The 23,646-nt window shown below is 43.4% G+C and overlaps 1 protein-coding gene across 15 annotated transcripts in view; it reads left to right on the top strand.

Annotated features, from left to right (window-relative positions):
* mycbp2 (MYC binding protein 2) overlaps nt 1-23,646 on the top strand; it is a 291,326-nt gene that overhangs the window by 5,789 nt on the left and 261,891 nt on the right. For all 15 annotated transcript variants that reach the window (XM_069890301.1, XM_069890291.1, XM_069890299.1 and 12 more), the window contains exon 3: nt 1,602-1,844. In XM_069890301.1, coding sequence (XP_069746402.1) covers nt 1,602-1,844 — 243 coding nt within the window. The remainder of the gene's footprint in view (nt 1-1,601; nt 1,845-23,646) is intronic.

Genomic DNA, 23,646 nt, shown 5'->3' with positions numbered 1-23,646 from the left:
ATTCTGTTGTATTGAATCGCTTTCTTGCACAAAACAAAGTTATATTATATTTTCCAACAATAGGTATGAATTTTTAGTTCAAACTCCAAAATACTTTCTGAATACAGTAAAACCCCTGGTATCTGGAATTCAAGCAACCGGCAGCTCAAGCAATCGTCAAAAATTTCAAGGAAAATAAACAAAAAATAAAATTAAATAAATAAGAATAAAACGATAGGTTAAAAATACAGAAGTTTAAAATTTTAAAATTAAACATACTATTTTTGTCTTTTAAACTGTTTATTCTTAATGCAGGTGTATTAGGCATTTTAAGAATAAGTCTCAAGCAACCAGAAAATACACTTATCTGGCATCTACCATTCCCCATAGGTGCTGGATACCAAGGGTTTGACAGTATATATCTGATCCACAAGTTTTACTGGTATAAATAAATAATTTGTTTTGCTGAATGCTTGGATGGGATTTTAATTGTTTTATTTGTACTTTTAATTGTGAATTAAGCATAAAATATTTTATTAATTTTTCCATTAACATGGTTAACAATAAAAAATTAGGGATTTGGGAAGTGGAGAGCTACAGATCAGTTGACCTAACACCAGCAGCAAAAATTGCAAGAGGCAATAAAGTATTTGATAAAACATGTACAAATGACTGAGGTGAGACAAAATCTATGTGGTTATATGAAAGGGATCTTTTGTATTGCAATCCTGGATATTTTTGGGTATTAACAGTAGAAAAGGTAGAACGAACGAATGTGCTGTATTTAGGATTTTAGATCACTGTTATGCTGAGCACAGGCACTCCGCAGGTCCGTGTGCACGGCCCGCTGCTGTTCATGCTACTGACCCATGACTGCATCGCCAGCTCCAGGTCCAACAGAGTTATTAAGTTTGCAGTTGTCACAACAGTAGTTGGCCTCATCAGCAACAATGATGAGTCGCACTACATAGAAAAGGTGGAAAATCTCATGATATGGTACGAGAATAACAACCTGAGTTGCCATATGGACAAGATAAAGGAGATGATCCTGGACTTCAGGAGGACCAGGAGCAACCACTCTCCACTACACAACAATAACTCCCTCGTGGAGAGAATAGAGACCATAATTTTTTCTGTGCCAAATTAGGAATTTTTCAGCTGCTTTTTGTTCCTGTGATTTTGACTGCAAGAAGTATAAATACGAGAGGCGTGAGTTGCTAACTTTACAAAGTGTAATCTTGTTCCTTGAAAGAAATGTAAGGCATAAATGAAGCTAGTGGGTTCTCTAATTTTGTTTGTTGGTGTAGGAATCCTAGGAGATCATTTAATAATTTGGATAATTGACTTGACACATTTTAATGTGAAACATTGACTTTAATACATCATTTCCTTTTGAAAATTGTTTACCTGTGCACAAAGATACAAGCCCTAGGGAGATTTTGTTAAGCTTCTTAAATGGACAACAATATTTCCTGATCATATTTATAATGGAAGTGTGTAATACAAATGTGAGGTAGGCTGTTCTTTCATCAAATCTAAATCAGATTTTGCACCAAGCAAATACCATACTTGCACTTGCATGTGAATATTCATCTAAACACATCATTATTACTTGTTTTTAGGTGCCAGACATTCTAAATGCTCTTCAAAGAAGTGTGCAAGCAGTTTTAGTTGGAAAAATCCAAATTCAGGACTGGTTCAGTAATGGAATAAAGAAGGTAGCTTTAATGCACAAATGGATTTTAAAGGAAATATTTACAGATGAAGATGATCAGTGCCTACTGCAGAGTGATGGCTCGTTTCTGTATCTTTTGGCAAAAGATGGACTGTACAAGATTGGCTCTGGTTACAGTGGGACAGTGAGGGTAAGAAACAAAAGCATTATAATTACCTTATTACAAATCATAATTGTCAAAGTGTATACATATGGTGAAAAATGTGCTTAACTTTATAGAACTGAAATATTTGTTGCTGTATTTAGTTCATTGTTTATCAATTTGTCAGTTTGCTTATCTCTGTTTCTTGAAAGACTGCAGCAATATTGCATATTTACCTTTCTTTACAGTAATTGTTTCTGCATGTGTTTACTTTGTCTAATCAGTGCACAGGTTATGAAGAATCAAACTCAAGAGGCCAGAATCACTATATTAATTATAATTATTATAGCCTAGTTAAGATGAGAAATGATTTTGTTTCACAAATTATTTTGTAAATGGTTGAGCTTGAACTGACTACGATCAACTAGTTTCCATGTTCTGGTATCAGTTCACAATGTACTGGAGTTTTGAAAATCAGATTTGATATTTTGTTTTAAATAGTCCAGAGCTCTAACCATTACATAACTGCAGTTTTTATCATGGCTTTCACAACATTGTGGAGTAAACTGAAGCTGGAGATAAATTACAGTACTGCAAATAGCCAAATTTGAGGAGGGTGTTCTTAGATTCTTCAAATTGATAAGATCAACACAAGAATGAATGCTTAAGGAAAAAGGAGGCTGTCTTGGGTAAACTTGTACCTTTCACTTTGTTCGTTTTAGATTGGTCACAGTGTTTGAGCTACCGAAAGAAAATAGAGACACACACCGAGAGCAGTTCAGTCTACACAAATGTTTATTACAAATATAAAGCAGGTTTCAAACTACAATATGCAAGCCTGCCTAATCATACTTAACAACGCCTGGACTGGTCCCAACTGCCGAAGTGAGGCAATGACGGCACACTTGTAGTAGGCTGCCGGGGCGCCGGTAGCAGCTCCTTCACCTCCCCCGACCGGGACGTTGCTCGGACTCTAGCTGTTCTTCCTTCTTGACAAGGGATGTTCCCATCCCTCGGAGAGTCTAAACTTCAGCAGCAGGACCACAGACTTTTATACCCCAAAAACAATTAATCATGCACCCACTCCCTCTAACATTTGTCAGTCAAAATCAAAGCTGAGCATACTATTCTACAATTTAGAAGATTGATTATTATGGAACCAGGATGCTATGATTTCCTGGTTTATCTCGTAGATACAAGGACTCATTAAAACTTCTTGAGCAAGACAGGTTGTGACCAATATGTCAATTTCAGAGTGTCGTATTTGACAACTGCTTTCCCTGGGCCTCACGGTGGAATTCCATTTCAAAGTGTATCTTCAGATAAATCCCCATGGCTGAGTTTAATTACATCTGCTAATTCTGAAAGTAAGGTGACCTGAGTGTGGCCCCAGTGTTGTCAGTTTCACATAAGCAAGGAAGCATCTGAGCACATGGTTTTAACCCTCCATTACATTCCACCCCTTGGTCACAATCTGTCATTTGCGAGGCCCAACCAGTATTCGAGTACAAAGGGAGCGAAAAAGAGAAATTAAAACAACAACAATTACAAAGATAAGCAATGATGCGAGCAACCAGCAGAAGATAGTGTGGCCCACTCCCCCAAATGTAGCAGTCAGCCATGAGAAAGGATTCCACCCGAAGCTCATACTGTCCATATGGGCCACAGTACCCAGACGCTGAAGCTCACGAACAGATTTGGAAACATGCTGAACAATATTAGAAACATTACTGGATACATCAGGGACATATGAGCAACATTCAGAGCCGACAACGGCGCATGTGCCACCTTGTTTTGCTAAAAGGAAATCCAGGGCCATACGGTTCTGTAAGGCCACCGTCCTAACTGCAGAAAGCTCGTGATTAAGGTCATCCAGGCCCCGGTTGACAGATGAAAGGGCAAAGGATGTCTCATTGGCAATAGAGCTCATTAGATTATATAATTTATGAACTTCTCGGGAAAGGCGAACAACGCCGTAACCTGGGATCAGGGCGCCAAAGAAAGGTTCTGCACCTGAAAGGGCACGCCTATGCCGCAGGACAGAGGACACACGCATAAGGGAGGGATGGTTCTGTAAACGGGAAATATGATGCATGTAGGGCACAGCATATGCCAGGTAGCAGCAACCACCCCAGGTAAGGGGTAACCATGCGTAGGCGCGGGACCCACACACCCAATATGTTCCATTCATCGGGTGCTTGGAAATAAAAGAGGAATATGCTGGACAATCGCTGTATCCCAAAGCATCAGCAGACCTGTTAGGGAACTTACAGAAGCAGACAGAACCCTTCACATGTTGAGAAACGGTAAAATGGGGGGGTACCATATTATAAGGAGGGGTCGGAATATGCCATCCTTGGAAAAATACCCAAAATGTCACGTATATTAAAAAACTGGGCCTCCTCAGGCGCAGTCTCAGTTTCATCAATTTCAACCCTGCCTGTGGAGGGATCAAAATATTTCCATGCAGCAACCTCCTTCCGGGTGAAAGGGATGGGGATCATGGGAATACCTGAACCGGAATGCAAAGGGCCTATGGTACAAACCCAACAATCAGAAACATTCAATCGGTGAGCGTACGCATAGGAAACATGAAGAAAGGAATTGTCGGACAAATTTGGAGGAATGTTAATGTTTGATGAAGGCCACCAATCCTTCACGGACCCAGAATCTGCCCACCATTTAGTTACAGACGGTGCAGAGGTATTACAGGATGCAAAGTGGATACATACACGATCATCACAGAAGTAGGGGGCGACTCCATCAGTCGGTCCATCCACAAACAAAACAAAGGAACCGTGATCGGCAATAACATATTTATACAAGCTGCACTTGAGGCGGGTGACCGAGGACTTCTTTGGTGTAACGCATTGGGCCGTGTCCCCCACAGGCAATTCCTTGGGAACAGCTTCCACATTGTAAATCCAATTACTGGCACCAAAGCAGCTGTTAAGCCAGATCAACAAGAACACAGGACAGAGAACCTGGAACAAAGAATTCTGACACAAGTCACTCACGACGCCGTAAGCGTTCAGTATTTAAACACATCAAGTCATCCTGTCCCGCAATAGCAACCCACCGAGTGTTACCCTGGGCCGGTGTCACTATTTCCCCTTTTACGGGAGGGCCACTACCTGGTGGTGCCACCCATACCTTTTGTCCGACGTTCTCTTGTTCGGGAATGGGGGAAGGAGGCACTGACCGTTCCTCTGGAATAGGCTGTAGTTCAGAAGCGTGAAGAAGTCGGTGGAAAGGTGTACCTCCCTTTAAAGGGCGATGATTCAAATTATCGACTGCCTGCTGCAGCACATGGTACCATCCCTTCAGAGTTCCCTGTGGTGTTAACAAACGAATTTGTTCCTTCAATAAGCCGTTCATCCGTTCAACTAAACCTGCAGCCTGTGGGTAATAAGGAATATGATGAACCCATAGGATACTGTTGTCATTTGCCCAATCACAGATTGTCTTCCCGGAGAAGTGGGAGCCATTATCAGACTGAATTTCCTCTGGTACATCATAACGAGAAAGTAGATGGTTTAGTCCTTGAATAGTGCTAGCTTGGTCAGCTGTCTTGGTGGGAAAAGTAAAGACCAAGCCCGAAAAGGTGTCAACCATTACCAGGACGTAACGCTTACCCATACATTCTGGCAGGGGACCGATATAGTCAATTTGCCAGACTGCAGCAGAGCGAGCTCCCCTACTTATTCGGCCATGCGGACCAGGCGGAACGGTGCGGGACTTTGCTAGCTGGCAGGCTGGGCATGTACGTACGACCTCGCGGACATCATCCTGATGGACGGGTAAGGCATGGGTACGGGCCCACATAGCTGATCCCTTCTCCCCCAGGTGGCCACTCTGTTCATGCGCCCATCGAGCCAGGGGAACAGTATCGGTGCGACTGATCGTGGCAAGCTGATCTGCCACCGCATTATGTTGGGCCATGTTTGTCATTGCAGTAGTATGGGCGTCAACGTGGTATACAGTTATCTCCCGATGGTGGGAGGCATCCCACAACAGCTGCCACAGTTGTTTGCCCCATACAGGACGGTCATGTATCAGCCAGTCATTCTGCTGCCAATCAGACATCCATACCATAAGTCCATTGGCCACAGCCCAGGAATCGGTATACAGGCGGAGAGGGTGATCATGGGGGTCTAGTGGTAGGGTGACCGCCTTCAACTCGGCATACTGGCTAGAGCCACCATCCCCCTCCTCTGATAAGTGAGTTCCTGACTTGGGGTGGTATGCTACTGCCTTCCACTTCTGCTTTCCTTGCACCCACCGGCTGCTACCATCAGTAAACCAGGCATCCTCTTGTTCAGCTGGAGTGAGTGAATCATATGGTTTACCCCATTGAACTGGTGAAGGGGGTAAAGGAGGGGGCAGGGCGGGTTCAATGTCCTCACGAAGAGACGGAAGTTCAGCCACCTGTTCATGTATGTGGCTCACCCCTTCAGGCCCACTGGTGGCGCGACTCTGAATGTACCATTTCCATTTAACAATAGAAGACTGCTGAGCCCGTCCAATCTTTAAATTAGCATCATTAGCCAGGACCCAGTTCATTATGGGGAGCACAGGTCGCAACTGAATACCTGCATCGCCCGTCATTCTTTCCGTCTCCAGCAGGGCCCAGTAACAGGCTAGTAGCTGTTGTTCAAAAGCAGAATAACGAGTGGCAGCCTCGGGCATAGTTCGTGACCAGAATCCCAGCGGGACTCGGCGACCCTCTTGTTTCTGCCAGAGGCTCCAGGATGCCACCCGATCAGTGACGGAGACCTGTAATTCAGAGGGGGTATTTGGGATGCGGGGGGAGATGGGCAGGGCCTGAAGAATAGCCTGCTTGGCGGACTGGAATGCCCTCTCCTGATCGTCACCCCATACAAAGTCTGTTTTCTTTCGGGTAACCTTATACAGGGGGCGTAAAAGCAATGCCAAGTGTGGAATATGACGTCGCCAGTATCCCAATAACCCCAGGAAACGCTGGGTCTCCTTTTTATTCGCAGGCCTGGCTAGGACTGCGATCTTATTGCGAACCTTATCAGGAACCACCTGTTCTCCAGCATGCCACCGAATCCCAAGGAAAATAACTGTCTGGGACGGGCCCTGTATCTTGGCGGGGTTAATGGCCCACCCCCTCTGCATCAGGGCACCTTGGACATTCTCCATACCTTCTCGTACCATCTCTTCTGAGGCGCCTTGGATCATCACATCATCAATATAGTGGTGGATCGAGAGGGAGGGCGGCACTGGTACTGCCTCCAAATCACGAGCAATTAGGCCGTGGCAAATAGTGGGAGAGTGTACGTAGCCCTGAGGGAGGCGGGTGAAGGTATACTGGCGCCCCTTCCAGGTAAAGGCGAACTGATCCTGTGAGACTTCATCTATAAGAATACTGAAGAAGGCGTTAGCGAGATTAATGACAGCATACCATGTTCCTGAGTTCCCAGTAGCAATGTTTTCAATAAGGGTAACAATGTCCGGAACTGCCGAAGCAAGTGGTGGGGCATGTTTATTTAAAAAACGATAATCAACCGTCATTCTCCAGGAGCCGTCCGGCTTCTGGACAGGCCAAACAGGGCTATTGAAGGGCGACGTTGCAGGCCTCACTACCCCTTCTTCTTTCAAAGCATCAATGGTGGCGGTAATCTCCTCCTGCCCTCCAGGGAGGCGATATTGCGGAATGCATACAGGTTTTGAGGGGGGTGGCACCACCACGGGATCCCACTTGGCCTGACCCACCACTAATCTTTTTGTAATAGTCCGAATTCCGAATGCAAACCCCCCTTGGCTAGTATTAAGGGCTGTACCGGCCAACATATTAATACCCAGAATACACTCGTCAGTGGCAGCTACCAACGCATGTAACCATATGGGGGAAGGGCCATCACCCACCACGGCACGGACTTTTATTTCCTTCGCCAGGGTGATTGCCCCTCCCATTCCTTCTATTCGAAATGTGGGTCCGTTCCAGAGGTCGGGGTTACCAGGAATCACCGAGTGCTCTGCACCGGTGTCAACCAAAGCCAAGTATTGGCGATCATTACCCCCACCCCAGTGAATTGTTAACGGTATGTAGGGCCGCGGATCCCCGTGTGTGCGCCGTGTCTCGATGGAATAGACACGGGAATCCTGCCCACACCTTCAGGCTTCAGAAGGGTTCGGGGGTTTCCAGGACCACATGCTATTGTTATCCTTAAGAGCCTGTTTAACCCATTGTTGTACCTCATCACGGGTGACTGGGGCAGGAGAAGCTGACTCGATAGAAGCAGCAGTGGGAGCAGAAGGCACAGCTGGGCCGGGAGGACCCAGCATCTGGGGATGATGTTCCCCTGCCTTCCTCTTATAAAGGGCATACAGGACTGCAGTAGGTTTCCCATCAATATAACTTTTAGGTACGCCTAACTTTAACAAAGTTAGAAAAAGCTCTTTTCTGGTCAGTCCATTATTAACAGCAGCCCCTCTCCTTTCATCCTGTCTGTCTGCTTTAACCTGGGTTGTACGTGAGTGGATTTTACCTCCCAACTCCAGTTCTTGGAGTCCAGTTAGGGCGTGCACCGCCTCAGACACGAGGTGCCCAATTAGCGGACTAGTTACAGACAGGACCAGTCCCCGTATAGTAGGTTGGGCTGAACGAACCAATCGGGTATGCATTCCAGCTGTGAATAATTCTTCATCAGGGCTCCCCCCATGCATCCACAGCCTCAGGCGCCCCGCATACAAAGCAGAGGCCACGGCCTGTTGGCGAATCACTGCTATACCCTCCTCTGGTGTGCCCCAATGGTTCTGCAAATGCAGATCCCAATCTACTGGTGACGGATACACCCGTAACAGGGCTTCTCCTAGAGTAGCAAGTAAATAGTCTACATCTCTCCTTCTGCCACGTAATTCGGCAGTGACTCGAATATCAGTAGTTAATGATCCTAACCCCAACAATTCCTCAGGGGTCAGATATATACTACCTCCCCCTTGCTCCCAAACCCGCAGAAGCCAGGCCGCCAAAGTTTCTCCTGTCTTTTGCCTAAAACGATCTCCAATGGCGGCCAGCTCTTTTATAGTGAAGTCACGTATTGTTGTTGACTGTTCCCGACCCCTGTTACCACTCTGGCACATAGGGCCCTCTACCCAATGGACGGGAGGCTGCTGAGACCATCCCGTTGAGGGGGGAGCCCACCTAGCATAAGCAGGGGTTTGGGAGCCTTCCCCTGGGTCCGCTTGGGAGATCGGAGCACCGGTCTCTTCAGTTTCTACACTTACATCATCCCCCCTTTCGCCTTCATCTGCTTGGACAGTCCGCTGCCTTACGGGGCGGGCTTGAACAGCGGAGGGAGAGGGGAGTATGCCAGGCACATGCCGGGGGGTATCTGCATTATTACCATTATCATCATACCAGATATTCCCGTCCCAATCATCAATTACATCAGGATCATGGCCATTCCTTATCATGGCACGAATACGATGTGGATCAGGTTCTACCCCTTGCTTTTCCTTATTCGCACAGAGCTGCTGCCGGAGTTTAATATTACAGCAAATTGTTTGAACATGCTTATCCTCCCATTCTTTGGCTCGATCCTGACTGGTGCTAACAATTTTGCTCATCATCGAGCAGCGCTGTCGCAGAGTCTCTACTTCCTCCTCTAGTTGTTTTCTCTTATGTTCAGACTTCACCTGCTGCTGAACTAATTCAACTTCACGCTGAACGGAGTGGCGTAAGGCTTTGGCCAGCAGCCAAAAACCGTCCGTCAGCGTCCCCCGTTTTTTTGGAAATTTACTTTCTTGAAGGAGAGTGGCAACCCGCTCTCCCAGAGGCACACTTAAGGGTTCTAACCTTTCATCCCAACTGATGGGTGGTCCCAACAAAGACAGGGTATTAGCCAGCATGCCAAACCCATCATCTTTGGAAGTCCATCCCAGAATCAAAAACTGCTCAGGGCTCACCTCTTTCTTTCGGCGGAACATCTTGAGACCAACCCTGCTCGCTGCGCCAATTGTCTTGGGTAAACTTGTACCTTTCACTTTGTTCGTTTTAGATTGGTCACAGTGTTTGAGCTACCGAAAGAAAATAGAGACACACACCGAGAGCAGTTCAGTCTACACAAATGTTTATTACAAATATAAAGCAGGTTTCAAACTACAATATGCAAGCCTGCCTAATCATACTTAACAACGCCTGGACTGGTCCCAACTGCCGAAGTGAGGCAATGACGGCACACTTGTAGTAGGCTGCCGGGGCGCCGGTAGCAGCTCCTTCACCTCCCCCGACCGGGACGTTGCTCGGACTCTAGCTGTTCTTCCTTCTTGACAAGGGATGTTCCCATCCCTCGGAGAGTCTAAACTTCAGCAGCAGGACCACAGACTTTTATACCCCAAAAACAATTAATCATGCACCCACTCCCTCTAACATTTGTCAGTCAAAATCAAAGCTGAGCATACTATTCTACAATTTAGAAGATTGATTATTATGGAACCAGGATGCTATGATTTCCTGGTTTATCTCGTAGATACAAGGACTCATTAAAACTTCTTGAGCAAGACAGGTTGTGACCAATACGTCAATTTCAGAGTGTCGTATTTGACAACTGCTTTCCCTGGGCCTCACGGTGGAATTCCATTTCAAAGTGTATCTTCAGATAAATCCCCATGGCTGAGTTTAATTACATCTGCTAATTCTGAAAGTAAGGTGACCTGAGTGTGGCCCCAGTGTTGTCAGTTTCACATAAGCAAGGAAGCATCTGAGCACATGGTTTTAACCCTCCATTACAGAGGCACATGCCTGGAGATGGAGCAGATTGGTGAGGTCCTAAACTAAAACTTTGCATCAGTATTCACTAGAAAAAAGGACCTTGATCAGGGTGAGGTTGGAATAGAACAGATTTGGGTGCTGGACGACGTTGAGGTTAAGGAAGAGGGTGTATTGGATCTTCTTAAAATCATTAAGATTGATAAATCCCTGGGGCTGGATGCGATATACCCCAGTTTGCTGTGGGAGTGGAGGGAAAACATAGCTGAGACATTGGTTATGATTTTTATGTCCTTCTTGGCCACTGGGAGATGCCAGAGGATTGGAGAATGGATAATGTGGCCCATTTGTTTAACAAAGGTAATAGGGAGAATCCTGGGAATTATAAATCGGTGAGTTTTGCATCAGTGGTGTGCAGACCATTGGAGAGGATTCAGAAGGATAGGGATCTATGAGCGTTGGAGAAGTTCAGTCTACTCAAGGATAATCAGCATGGATTTGTGAAGGAAGTGTTGTGCTTCACAAGCCTGATTGAGTTTTTTTAAGGGAGTAACAAAATAAATTGATGAAGGTGGGGTCAGTATGGATTTTAGTAAGGCATGTGACAAGGTTCCCCATGAGAGACTCATTTAGAAAGTCATGAGGCATGGGATCCATGGAATCTTGGCTGTGTGGATAAAAAAATAATTGTCTTGCACGTAGAAAGCAGAAAGTAGTAGTGGGAGGAAAATATTCTGCGTGGAGGTCAGTGACTAGTGGAGTGCAGCAGGGATCTGTTCTGGGGCCCCTGCTCTTGTGATTTTTATAAATTACTTGAATGAAGAAGTTTGTGGATGACATGAAGGTTGGAGGAGTTCTGGATGGAATGGAAGGTTGTCGAGGGTTACAAGAGAATATAGACAGGATTCAGAGTTGGGCAGAAAAGTGGCAGATGGAGTTCAATCTAAATAAGTGTGAGATGATGCAACTGAACAAACCAGAAGGCTGAGTACAGGGTTGGTTACTTAAAAGTGTGGATGAACAGAGGGACCTCCCTCAAAGTCGCCGCACATTTGATAGGATATTGAAGAAGGCCAATGGGATGCTGGGCTCCATTAATAGGGGGATTGAGTTCAGGAGTCGAGAGGTCATGCTGCAATTCTACAAATCTCTGGTGAGACCACAATTGGAGTATTGTGTTCGGTTTTGGTCACCTCATTATAGGAAGGATGTGGAAGATGTGGAGAGAGTGCAGAGGAGATTTACTAGGATGTTGCTTGGATTGGAAAATAAGTCATAAGAGGCAAGGTTAGCAGAGCTGGGACTTTTTTCTTTGGAGTGAAATAGGATGAGAAGTGGCTTAATAGATATCTTCAATATTCTGAGAGACATAGTTAAGATGGGCAACCAGTGCCTTTTTCACAGGCAGGAATAGCAAACACTAGGAGATAGCTCAAGAAAGTGAAGGGAGGGAAGACATCAGGGGTAAGATTTTTTTTTTTTTTTTTTTACACAGAGTTGTGGATGACTGGAATGGCTTGCCAGGGATGGTGTTGGAGGTTGAAATATTAAGGGCATCTAAGAGTTTTTTAGACATGAATGAAAGAAAAATTGAAGGATAAGAGGTAGAAAAGGTTTAGTTTAAAAAAAAAAAAAAAATTTCTCGGCTATATATATATATGTATATATATAGGTCAGCATAACATCAAGTGGCGAAGGGCCTCTACTTTGTTGTAATGAATCTGTCCAAGATGATGGATACGGACAAGGCCGGGCATAATGGCTGCTGGAGGTCCCTGCATTTTTTTTAAAGTAATCAAATGACAGTCATGTGCAGTGTTTCTCCGAATCAAAATTTATTTTCATGAATAATTCACACAGTTTGTTGTTTTGTGGCAATATCACATTCATGTAAACCACTTTACAACAATACATTAAAAAAAATGTACAAAAAGTCAAAGTAATGCAGTATCTTTGGTTCATTGATTATTCAGGAATCTGATGGCAGCAGGGAAGAAGCTGTCCATCCCGTTGAGTGCTCTTCTTTAGGCTCCTTTACCTTTTTCCTGATGGCAGCAGAGTGAAGAGGGCATGGCCTGGGTGGTGGGGGTTCTTGAGGATAGAAGCTGGTTTCTTAAGGCACCACCTGTTGAAATCTAATACCCGTGACTTCGCAGGCCTAGTTAACAAACCTCTAGAGTTTGTTCTTGTCCTGAGCGTTGGCACCTCCGTACCAGGCAGTGATGGAACCCGTCAGAATGCTCTCCATGGTACACTTGTAGAAATTTTCAAGAGTCTTTGGTGACTTACAAAATATCCTCAAACACTTCACTAAATATAGCCGCTGGCGAGCCTTCTTTGTGTTTGCATCAACATGGAGGCTCCAGGAGAGATCCTTGGAGATGTTGACACTCATGAATTTAAAGTTCTTGACCCTCTCCACTACTGTGTCCTTGATGAGGACTCTGTATCATGTTCTCCTGAAGTCCAAAATCATCCCGTGTTTTTTTGCTAAAGTTGAGTGCAAGGTTGTTGGTGTGACACCACATCTCTATGAAATCAATACTATGATTTGGAGAGCATTTGTATGGTCTCGTGATAGCATTTTCAATGGGACTGGTGAAAAGTATGACTATGTCACTGTGAAATAGTTCTGTGGGAATTAAACTAATCTGGAAATACTGAGAATCTACTCAAGATACAGTAACAATCTTGCACTCCAGAAGAAAGGTCAACTGAAGCTCAGTAATCAAGCTGTAATATGTGGATTATGCTTACACCTGACTGATCTCTGAGCTATCATTGAGAATTGTAAGAGGATATGTGCTGAACAAGCAATTCTCTGACACCATGATTCTCTACCTACTGTCCCAACCAAATAGTACTACATGTTGATAGTTTTATGATGAAATCTTGGCAAATGTTCCACGTTTTTCATATCTCAGTATTTGAGGATCAGTGGCTACAGAGGTTATGGGATCATAGAGGGTGGTGTCAGGATCCACAATGTCTTTAAAAGGAACTCTTCTTTTACTTTGTTGGGATGGTGGCTGATGGTGTCTCCTTGAGAGCTTTTACAGGCAAACAAAAGTAAAAATAAATTACTTGCATTACAAAAAAAACTGTGAACCTCAAAGGCACACGTCAATGTTGATACTTGATGCTACTTTGTGTTCGAACACACAGATTGCTTAAGAAAAAGGACATTTAAAACTAAATTTCTCAAATCTGGAATGTCAATGATGGGTGCCAGAAAATCTCTGAGATCCAAATTACCTATAGCAGGCATCTCAAGGTACTAGAAAGGGGAAACAAAAATCACAAACACTGCAAAATCTTCAGAGTTAACCAGAAGGATGTGCAAAGCAATGTCATTGTTCCTCTCTCAGGCTAATTGAAGCCCTTGTTTCATTCAACGGGCTAATATTTTGACAGATCACGTTGTTTGCATGAAAGGAGGTCCTCCCAATAGGCACTGTTTATCTGTCATGGGACGGATTTACAAAGTGGACAGACCATAAGATTCAACAAATTGCTCTAAATCTCCATGAAGAAACGATGCCCCCACAGACTCTTGGAGATCTCTGGGACATAGTGGAAGAGAAGCTTTAGAAATTTGTTGAGAATCTCAAAACGCACAAGCCCTTCAGGAGGAATGACCAGTTCACACATTACCCAATCATGACACACTTCCTCCTCTCTTTTTGAAAGAGTCTGCATTTCCCTCATTAGCCATATTAGACAAATTGCAGAGGAAACAGGCCTGCTTAAACCCAAGGGACTATTCAACATTGGAGATTCACAGGAGACTGCAGATGCTGGAATCTGAAGCCAAATACAATGTGCTGGAGAAACTCAGTGGGTCGAGCAGTATCAGTGCTTGACTTTGTAAATAAACCTAATAAATACTGGAGGAACTTAGCTAGTACTGCAGCATTCGTAGGAGGTACAGATATATTAATGTACATTTAACATTTATTGTGTGTTTTTATCACAATCACAGCATCTGCAGACTTCCATGTTTCACTTCTTTGCTCAAACTTGCATCTGCAAAACTAAATGCTTTACAAAGTCAATGTACATGGAATATAGCATACAAGTCCATAAGAAGTAGGATGGTGATTAATCTGATATTTCTGAAGTACACAATTTCTTGTCTATTTCCCATAATGTTTGATTTCCTTAACTTGGTCTTCAATATGTCAAGGACTCAGTCCCCACACCTTTTAATGACAAGGAGTTCAGATAGTGAACTATCAAAGAATAAATTATTCATCTCAGTCTTAAATGGGCACCACATTATTCTGGGATCGTGCTGTTCAGATCTGGATATGGGGAAAGGAACATCCTTGGCATTTCCTGTCTTGCTTTTAAGATCATCTCTCATTCTAAGCTCCATTCAATTCTGTTGAACGAAGTAAATCAACCCCTATTTCAAGGAGGTTGGATTATCAATGTGAATCTTACTGCAATTGTATAACATGCTAGTAAAACTGTCTAGAACTAGTTCCTTAATACCTGTTTCACTTGAATGCTATATTTCTGTTTCATGCATGACTATAATCTCCTTTGGCAGCTTTCTGTATTTACATTCTATTTAAATAATATTGTTCATTTCATATGCTTGTCTAATCTATAAACAGCAATTTTATCTAAGAAAGAATATATTTGCCAGAGAGAATGTGTCAAAGATTAATTGGATTGATTCCAAGGATGGCAGAGCTGTTGTTGAAATAGAAATTGGGTTGATTAGGCCTAAATTCATTAGAGTTTAGAAGGATAAGGAGAGCATGCAACATTCTGTAACAGCTATGTAGGTTGGATGCAGAGACATTTTCCCTGACTAGTAGCATTAAAGGTTAGAGAATTGAGCTATCGGTAAGACATTTAGGACATAGATGAGGTTTCCCTCCCCCTCTCTAACTGGTGGAATTTAGCTCCAGTGAGACCTGTGGAGACCAAGTCATTAAATTTATTTTCTAGTTGCGCAAGGCACCAAGGATATGAGGAATGGGCCATGGCACTGAGAACATCAACTTTGATTGTATTGAATGGTGGAAATCAATTGAAATAAATGTTCTTGGGTTCAGTCAAATTTTGAGCCACTTTAAATTTGGAAAGAAGTAGTATCAAATTTGTGGCAAAAATCACAAGCTTGCTTACTCAGTTTTAGTTATATCTGGAAATCTAGTTGTGGATTAGTCTTGAATATTCTATATTGCATCAAACATTCTCAAAATCTGCTTCATCAAAAATTCCTGTTACGTCAATCACATTGTGGACAAATTTTGTTAGTTCCCGGGCTTGTATGTTGTGATTACCTTTGCATGTGTTAGAGTTTGCTTTCAAATCTCTTTCCAGTGGGCTCCCAGGCATACAATCTTCTAAGAATTCTGCATCCTTCCAATACTGAATTTGTACATCAGCCATCTCAGTTATGAGCTCAAGAATTCCCTGCCTGTTTTTGCTGATGTTTACCTGTAAAGTTCTGTGGTGTAATTTGAAGCAATGCTGGAAGGTCTTGAGGAACATTTATTCTTTGCCCAACAAAAGATTTCAACTCTATTAATTTAGTCAAGTTTAGGACAAGGGCAAAGTTCATTAACCTGGAAATACTTAGTCTTCTGATGAATTCAGCTGTCCACATAGCACAATTACTTTTTTTCTGCTCTCCAATATAATTACTTTGATCTTTCATGCAAAATATCTGTGTCCTCTGCAGTGTGAGCACTTTTATAAATAACCCTTTCCTGTTTTAATGAACCCTTCCAATATTGAATTGTTGCCATATTACCCAGCTGTTTGGTGATGCCAGAATAATTCAAATTGAAGACTGGCAAAAGTAATATTTTATTCATTAACCCCCAGATTTAGACATCTACTTTTTTAGCTGCATGATGAAGATGCAAATTAATAGTCAGCTTTGACCTTGAGTTTCACATCCAGTACATCACCTTAACTCCATTTAGTTTTATTGTAGATGACATCTAGATACAGGCTGTCCCTAGGTTATACATATCTTGACTTATGGATACCTGTGTATATGTACAAGCTCCATTAATATTATTACATTCAAAAGTTTGGCAAATGGAAGATGAGTTGTCGATCCTCCAATTTATAGGTGGTCTCAGTCTGGCAATGCATGAGACCATGGACAGACGTCACCAAGTGAAAGGGGTGGAGAATTGAAATGGGTGGCCACTGGGAGATTGACGCAGTTGTGGTAGACAGAACTGAGGAATTCAACAAAGCAATCTCCCAGTCTCTCCAATGTAGAGGAGATCACAATGGGAGCACCGGATGCAGTAGACGACCCCTGGAAATTCACGAGTGAAATATTGCTTCACTTGGAAGGACTGTTTGGGGCACCCAAAGGATTTCATTTCCTTTGTCTCAATTCCTTATCGCTTTTGTTCCCAGGATGAGGTGTTCCAGGCCAGATCATCAGAGTTGTCCACCTCCTTCAAACAATGTGGCATTCCCTCTAACACCATCAACTTGGCACTCACCAGCATTTCCTCCATTAGTTGCACATCTGCCCTGGCCGCCTCCTCCCACACATGCAATAAGGACAGGATTCCCCATGTCCTCACAAACCACCCCACCAGCCTCTGTGACCAACATATCTTCCTCCACCATTTTTGCCACTCACTACATGATTCCACCACTAGAGCTATTTTCCCCTTCCCTCAATGCCTTCTGCAGGGACCACTCCCTCTGTTACTCCCTCATCGATTCTACCCTCCCCACCAATTGGCCCCGTGGGACCTACCCCTGTGACCGCAGGAGATGCTCTAAATGCGCATACACTTCCTCCTTCACCATCATTCAGGGGCCTAAACAATTCTTCCAAGTGAAGGAACACTTTATTTTGAATCTGCCTGGGACATTCTACTACATACGGCTTTCCTGTTGTGCTCTCCTCTACATCAGAGAGACTGGGCACAGAGTGAGGGATTGCTTCATTGAGCACCTCTGCTCTCTCCGCCGCAGTAGCGGGCATCTCTCAGTGGCTACCCATTTCTGGTCTCTATCCCATTCACGCTGTCTTGTCTGTCCAAGGTCTAATGCACTGCCAGACTGAGACCACTCGCAAATTGTAGGAACAACATGACATCTTCCTCTGGGCACTAGCTGACTAGATGGCATTAATATCGACTTCTCCAATGTCCGTTAACAAACCCCATCCCCCTAATCTTTGTTCCAGTCTCATTTCCTCGAATTCTACCTCTCTGTCTCAATGTCTCTCCATCTTGGCATCTCTCTGTCTGTCTGTCCCGCTATCTGTCTCCTGCAAAATCAGTTCTCACCTTTGCTGTTATCCAATTAACACTTTCTGTCTATTGATCTGGGCTCCTCCCCCTCTCATTCTTCCCCCTTTCTCTCTCCCTAGTTTTTTAGATGCCTTACTGGTTTTTGCTTATACCTTGAAGAAGGGCTCAGGCTCACACTGGTAGTATATCTTTATCCTCGATTAATGCTGAGTTTCTCCAGCATTTGGGGCAACATGGTTGGCATAGTGGTTATTGCACTGCCTTTACAGCACCAGCGATCAGGACCGGACCAAATCCCCTGCTGTCTGTAAGGAGTTTGTACGTTCTCCCTGTGTGGGTTTTCTTCGGGGCTCCGGTTTCCTCCCATTTTTCAAAAACTTACTGGGGTGTAGGTTAATGGGATGTAAATTGGGTGGCACTGACTCATAGGTCTGAATTGCCCTGTTGCAGTGCTGTATGTCTAAATTTACAAATTAAAATATATATATATTATTACAGCATTTTCTGTTCTTTATTTCAGAAACTTTTTGTTATGATGAATTTTTTCAGTGTATCCTATGCTTCCCCCCCCCTCCCCTCTCTCAAGCAATAAGTTCCAAAATATTTTCTATATCTTTCCTGTCAATGTCCTGTCCCTTTGACCTATTGTTTCAATCTTTCCCAGGATATTGATTTCAGAATCCTTCCATAAATTTATCTGTTATGTCATATCACTCCACTTCTGCAGTGTTCTTGTCTTGTATTTCATTCATATCCTTCATTCCACACAAGGACTGACGTCAACATTTGTTCCTTTAATATGAGGGAGGAGAGGTGTGGGGTGAGGATGCTCGAGGGGAAGTTAAGGTTCTTCAAACTATGTGATTCAGAAAACTTATCCTTTCTGAATACTCTGACATTGAAGATAGTGTGGAATTGGTCTGAAAACTTAATGCAGCTTGTGCTCCTTGCACTCAGTGTCAGCAAAACCATGGAGATGATTATGGACTTAAGGAGGAAGTCAGGGGAACACGACCCAGTTCTCATTGAGGGTTCAGTAGTGGAGAGGGTCAAGAACTTCAAATTTCTGGGTGTCAGCATCTCCGAGGATCTGTCCTGGAGCCTCCACCTTGATGCAATCACAATGAACCAAAGACACTGCCTTACTTTTTGTGCACATTTTTTTTAATGGTAATGCAAGACGGTTATAATACAAAAGTTTTCACTATGATGCTACCACAAAACACTGAATTTCATGACAATAAATTCTGATTCTGAAATGGAACTTAGCCCAGAGACCTTCTTATCAGAAAGCATTTATATTGCAAGATTGGATGGTGCTGATTGAGGTCTTGCTTTTGCTGTTAGGCATGAGGGTGATTGAGCCTCCTCATTTACCTGAAAGGGTTTTATTTGTGTAGAGGCCCTGTATCTTTTCACCTTGCCTGAATCTTTCTATATGTGGACATTGAATCACTGATATCGTAATCATTAATTTTAGCTCTCTGAATAAGATACAATAGCAGTACTGATGTTGCTTCAAAAGACTTTTCAATGGAACTGTTCCAGAGATTTGGTTTTTAGATGCAGTTTTAAGTCTTAAATTTTTCCCAGTGTAATTCTGAGATAATTTCATGACTACTTGGCTCCAGCACTTAGAATTCTCTGAAAATACTGCAGATTATTCAGAATTGTTCAATCATTATTTTGTGTGTTTATGGCTTTGATGGTATTTTTAAAAATGTGTGGACTAATTTGAGGCTGGTACGTATTTCTCTTTATGTCTGGGTATGTGCCTTGGTATGACCGGGATCAGGATGGCAGTTCAAATCCTCAGCTGTCTGTAAGCAATTTGTACCACACGTCTGCTTGGGTTTTCCCTGGGGCTCCAGCTTCCTACCATTGTTTGAAACGTACTAGGAGTGTAGGGTAATTAGATGTAATTGGGTGGCACAGGCTCGTGGGCCTAAATGGCCTGTTAACATTATATATGTGTGATATATGTACATGCACACACATCTTGTATCAGCTGTCACCAATCGCTGACACCTTCCCACCACTGTCGCCGATCCTGCTGGGAGACAGAGGTCCCTGCTCCAACCTCTGACACCTCCCCACTGCCATTGTCGAACCTGCCTTGGAGCCCCAGATCCCTGCACTGTTGCCAATCTCCAACACCACTCCGATCCCAGCCCAGTGGCATCAGCATAATACTTGTATCAGCAGTTAAAACAACAAAGAACAAGGGAAGGTTTTTTAAGCACAAAATAGTTTAATTCTTACCTTGAGTATACATGAGATTTTGGAATCAAAATGGCACTAACAGTGCATCAGAGTCCCACTTGAGCATGGCAGTTTAAAAAAAATTCAACTTCTTTTCAATTCACTGAAATTTTTTGCAAATAACTGAAAATTTCAGTAAAGTTGGTTTGGGATAATTGAAAACTTACTGTGTGTGTGTGTGTAGGCCACCTCACTGACAAAAGGCAAAGGAGGAAAAACCCAACACCCAACCCCAACCAACCAATTTTCCCCTGCAGCCGCTGCAACCGTGTCTGCCTGTCCCGCATCGGACTTGTCAGCCACAAACGAGCCTGCAGCTGACGTGGACTTTTACCCCCTCCATAAATCTTCGTCCGCGAAGCCAAGCCAAAGAAAGATATGTGTGTGTGTGTGTGTATATTTTTTTGACACACGTTAAATGCATAGTTTACAAACCAGACACACCCTCGTGCATTTTGTGTGTGTGTGTGCTGCAGAAGAATATTTTTAAATGTTGAAAGAACGTGCACAACAATCACACAATCAATAGCAGGTGTGGGAAAGTCGAACCAGCAATTTATAGCGGGCTTGGGAATATGATGGCGGCATTGAAAGAACATGCACAATATATAGTGGTTGTGGGAAAGACTCAATTTATAGCAAGTGTGGGAATGTTATAACGAGCATGAGAATGCAATAGTGGCAATGAAAGAGCACACACAATTTATAGCAAATGTGGGAAATTTTGATCTTGGGAATATCTCTTTGTGCTGAATGCCATGCTATTCCTATAAACAGGGCACTGCACCTTATCAGTAGCCCCTTTCACGCTTGCAAGTGGTCCCAGGAATTAATGGCCAATCAGCCTTTAAAGTGTCTAGTATGAAAGAAAAATTGTCTCAATGCCAGCATCAGATGATGTTATCTCACAGCCTCAACTCCTCGTAGAATGAGCAATTGCATTGTGGGATTAAAATGACCCAAAATTTTGTGTCAGTACAGGAATGTGAAAGGAGAAAAGATTAAAATTAAGTTATAAATTTTGCTGTGGGAAAGTTGCAGTGGGTGGGGGGGGGGGGGGGGGGAGAGAGAGAGAAAATAAATAGCAATAGTGGACATTTTTTAAACAGATTGGGAAATTGCAAACAATTTATAAAGACCGGGGAGTGGGGGGAAGGGATGGAGGGGTGGGGGAAAGAATGTGATGGCGAACCTGACTTTCCAGAATGCTGTGCGGCAGAGAAATCTTTTCTTGAGTGTTCCTTGCATGCAGCTGTGTATACAGCCCCTTTTCTACTGCACGGCATTCTGGGAGGGCAGGTCTGCCATCACTTTTTCCCACGGTATTTCTGTATTGTGCGCAATAGTGGTACCAACTTTCCCATGGTCTTTATAATTTGTGCACTATAGCACTACCAACTTTCCCACGCTGTTTAAGAATTGCTATTTATTGCTAGCACTTTCCCACGGTCCCTCATAAAGGTTTACATAGGTTAGGACAACAACAACTGCTGAAGGGCTCATACTGTGCTGTACATAAAGCTTAATTATGTTATAATTAGGCATAATTAATTTTGTTTAAATATAACATCATAATACATTCGTCAGGATTTAGGGCAGGTTCACCATTGCTCGATGTGTCATGATGTCACCAGTAGAAAGTAGAAAAGTCCTAACCCTGGGGATGGCTTCTTGCAAGTGTCCCAGTTAGGAGTGGTCAAGTGTGAAAAGCCAAACCTCCATTCCTATACCTGAACACTGAACACAAGTGTGAAAGGGGCCAGACCCGTCCCTGAGGGAGATTAACATATGAAGTACCTTTGGTTTTCAACTCTGAAGCCTGTCTTGATCTATTTGATTCCTCTCCAAAGCTTGTTAATGCATTGGAGCAGAATATTAACCATTTACAGAGTGGAAACAGGCCATGTCGATCTTTTGAGTCCACTCCGGTTCACTAGAACAACTCCACTAGCTCAATCCTCCCACTCTCCGCCAATATCTCTCCAACCCCCTCACCTCCATGTACACAATATAATGGGCGATTGACACCTCTGGAGGAAGTTGATTGGGTGTTAATTGAGAGAGATTAACTGCTATGTGCTTTGTCTCATGTCCCATTTAAATGCAAATTATTTTTGGCAGTCAGAATTTGGAATACTTTTGAATTACATGAAATATTTTTACACAATTTATGATTTTCTGTTTGTAACATGCGTGTGTGCATTATATGAGTGAAAGTATGGTACACACACCTTAAAGATTAACAACAGTTAACATGCACACTTGCTAGCACCCAACCTGGAATCCCAACCGCAGAGAGGGGGAGTCAGTGACATGGAAGTTGTACGAACACTCACCCAGTCTCGGATACTGACCACAGGGAAGTGGTTAGTTACGACCTTTGGAGGTCTTGCTAGACTTGGGCTAATCACAGGGATAGCACAGTTCCCTCCCAGAGGCATGAGGAGAGCTGTGAGTACAGTGATTCCCTGGTCCACTTAAGGGTTTTGAACCCCTTACCTGCAAGCCCTTCCGGATGGTGTCCACTGTGACGACAATGACCAGGAGCACCTTCTGTATGTGGCAACAGAGATGAATAATAGTGTAGTCCAGTTTAAATACTGCCCTCTGGCTGAGCAGGGCCTGGGATGTGTGAGGCTGGCCAATGGCAGGGCATGTTCTAGCTAGTGGATGGGCACACACCTGATTGGCAGGCTCAAGCGACTGGGCGGTGCCTGGGGATGATAGGCAGTTAGATGTGGCTTCTGATCACAGAGGTATGATTACCTTGCCAACGTAACAGCTGGGGCTATATTTCATGATTAAAAATTGTTTTATTCAGTGCGGAATAAAAGGTATTGAACATTTAATTATAAAATAGGCTTTGTGTTAGGTGATTTTTCCTAACGTAGGCTACAGTAAGTGTTCTGAGCACATTTAAGGTAGGCTAGGCTATGATGTTCAGTTGGTGCGGTATTCTTTTTCAACTTAGAATTTTTTTCAATAATTTTTTTTTCCACTTACATGGGTTTATTGGAATGTAAGTCTGATTAATATCAAAATTCTGTTGCTGAGCTGTATCATCTTCAATTTGGTTGTCTTGTTACAACTGCTAAAAATTGATACAAAAGTAAAACACAAAAGTCTGCAGATAACATGATTGAAGTAAAAACAATGCTGGAGAAACTCATCTGGTTAAAGAGTATCCTTTATATAGTAAAGATAAAAATACATCACCGACATTTCGGGCTTAAAATAATTGAAAGCTTGTTTAGAACTGGAAAAGAAATTAAGTGGTCATTATTTTGAAGACCTTTTTCATTTTGAACAAATTTATTCTTTAATAATTTAGCATAATTCTAACAAAGTGCCTGCCACATTGACCACCGCCAGTGGGCTGATAACGCCTCAAACCGTGCATCTTGGCGCCTCACAGTTTGGCGGGCAGCAGCCTCCTTTGAAGAAGACCGCAGAGCCCACCTCACTGACAAAAGGCAAAGGAGGAAAAACCCAACACCCAACCCCAACCAACCAATTTTCCCTTGCAACCGCTGCAATCGTGTCTGCCTGTCCCGCATCGGACTGGTCAGCCACAAACGAGCCTGCAGCTGACGTGGAC

The sequence above is a fragment of the Narcine bancroftii genome, chromosome 7 (genome assembly GCF_036971445.1).
Source record: "Narcine bancroftii isolate sNarBan1 chromosome 7, sNarBan1.hap1, whole genome shotgun sequence".
In the NCBI taxonomy this organism is placed as follows: Eukaryota; Metazoa; Chordata; class Chondrichthyes; order Torpediniformes; family Narcinidae; genus Narcine; species Narcine bancroftii.
Note: the sequence above shows the minus strand (reverse complement) of the source record. Positions and strands in the feature narration are given on the sequence as shown.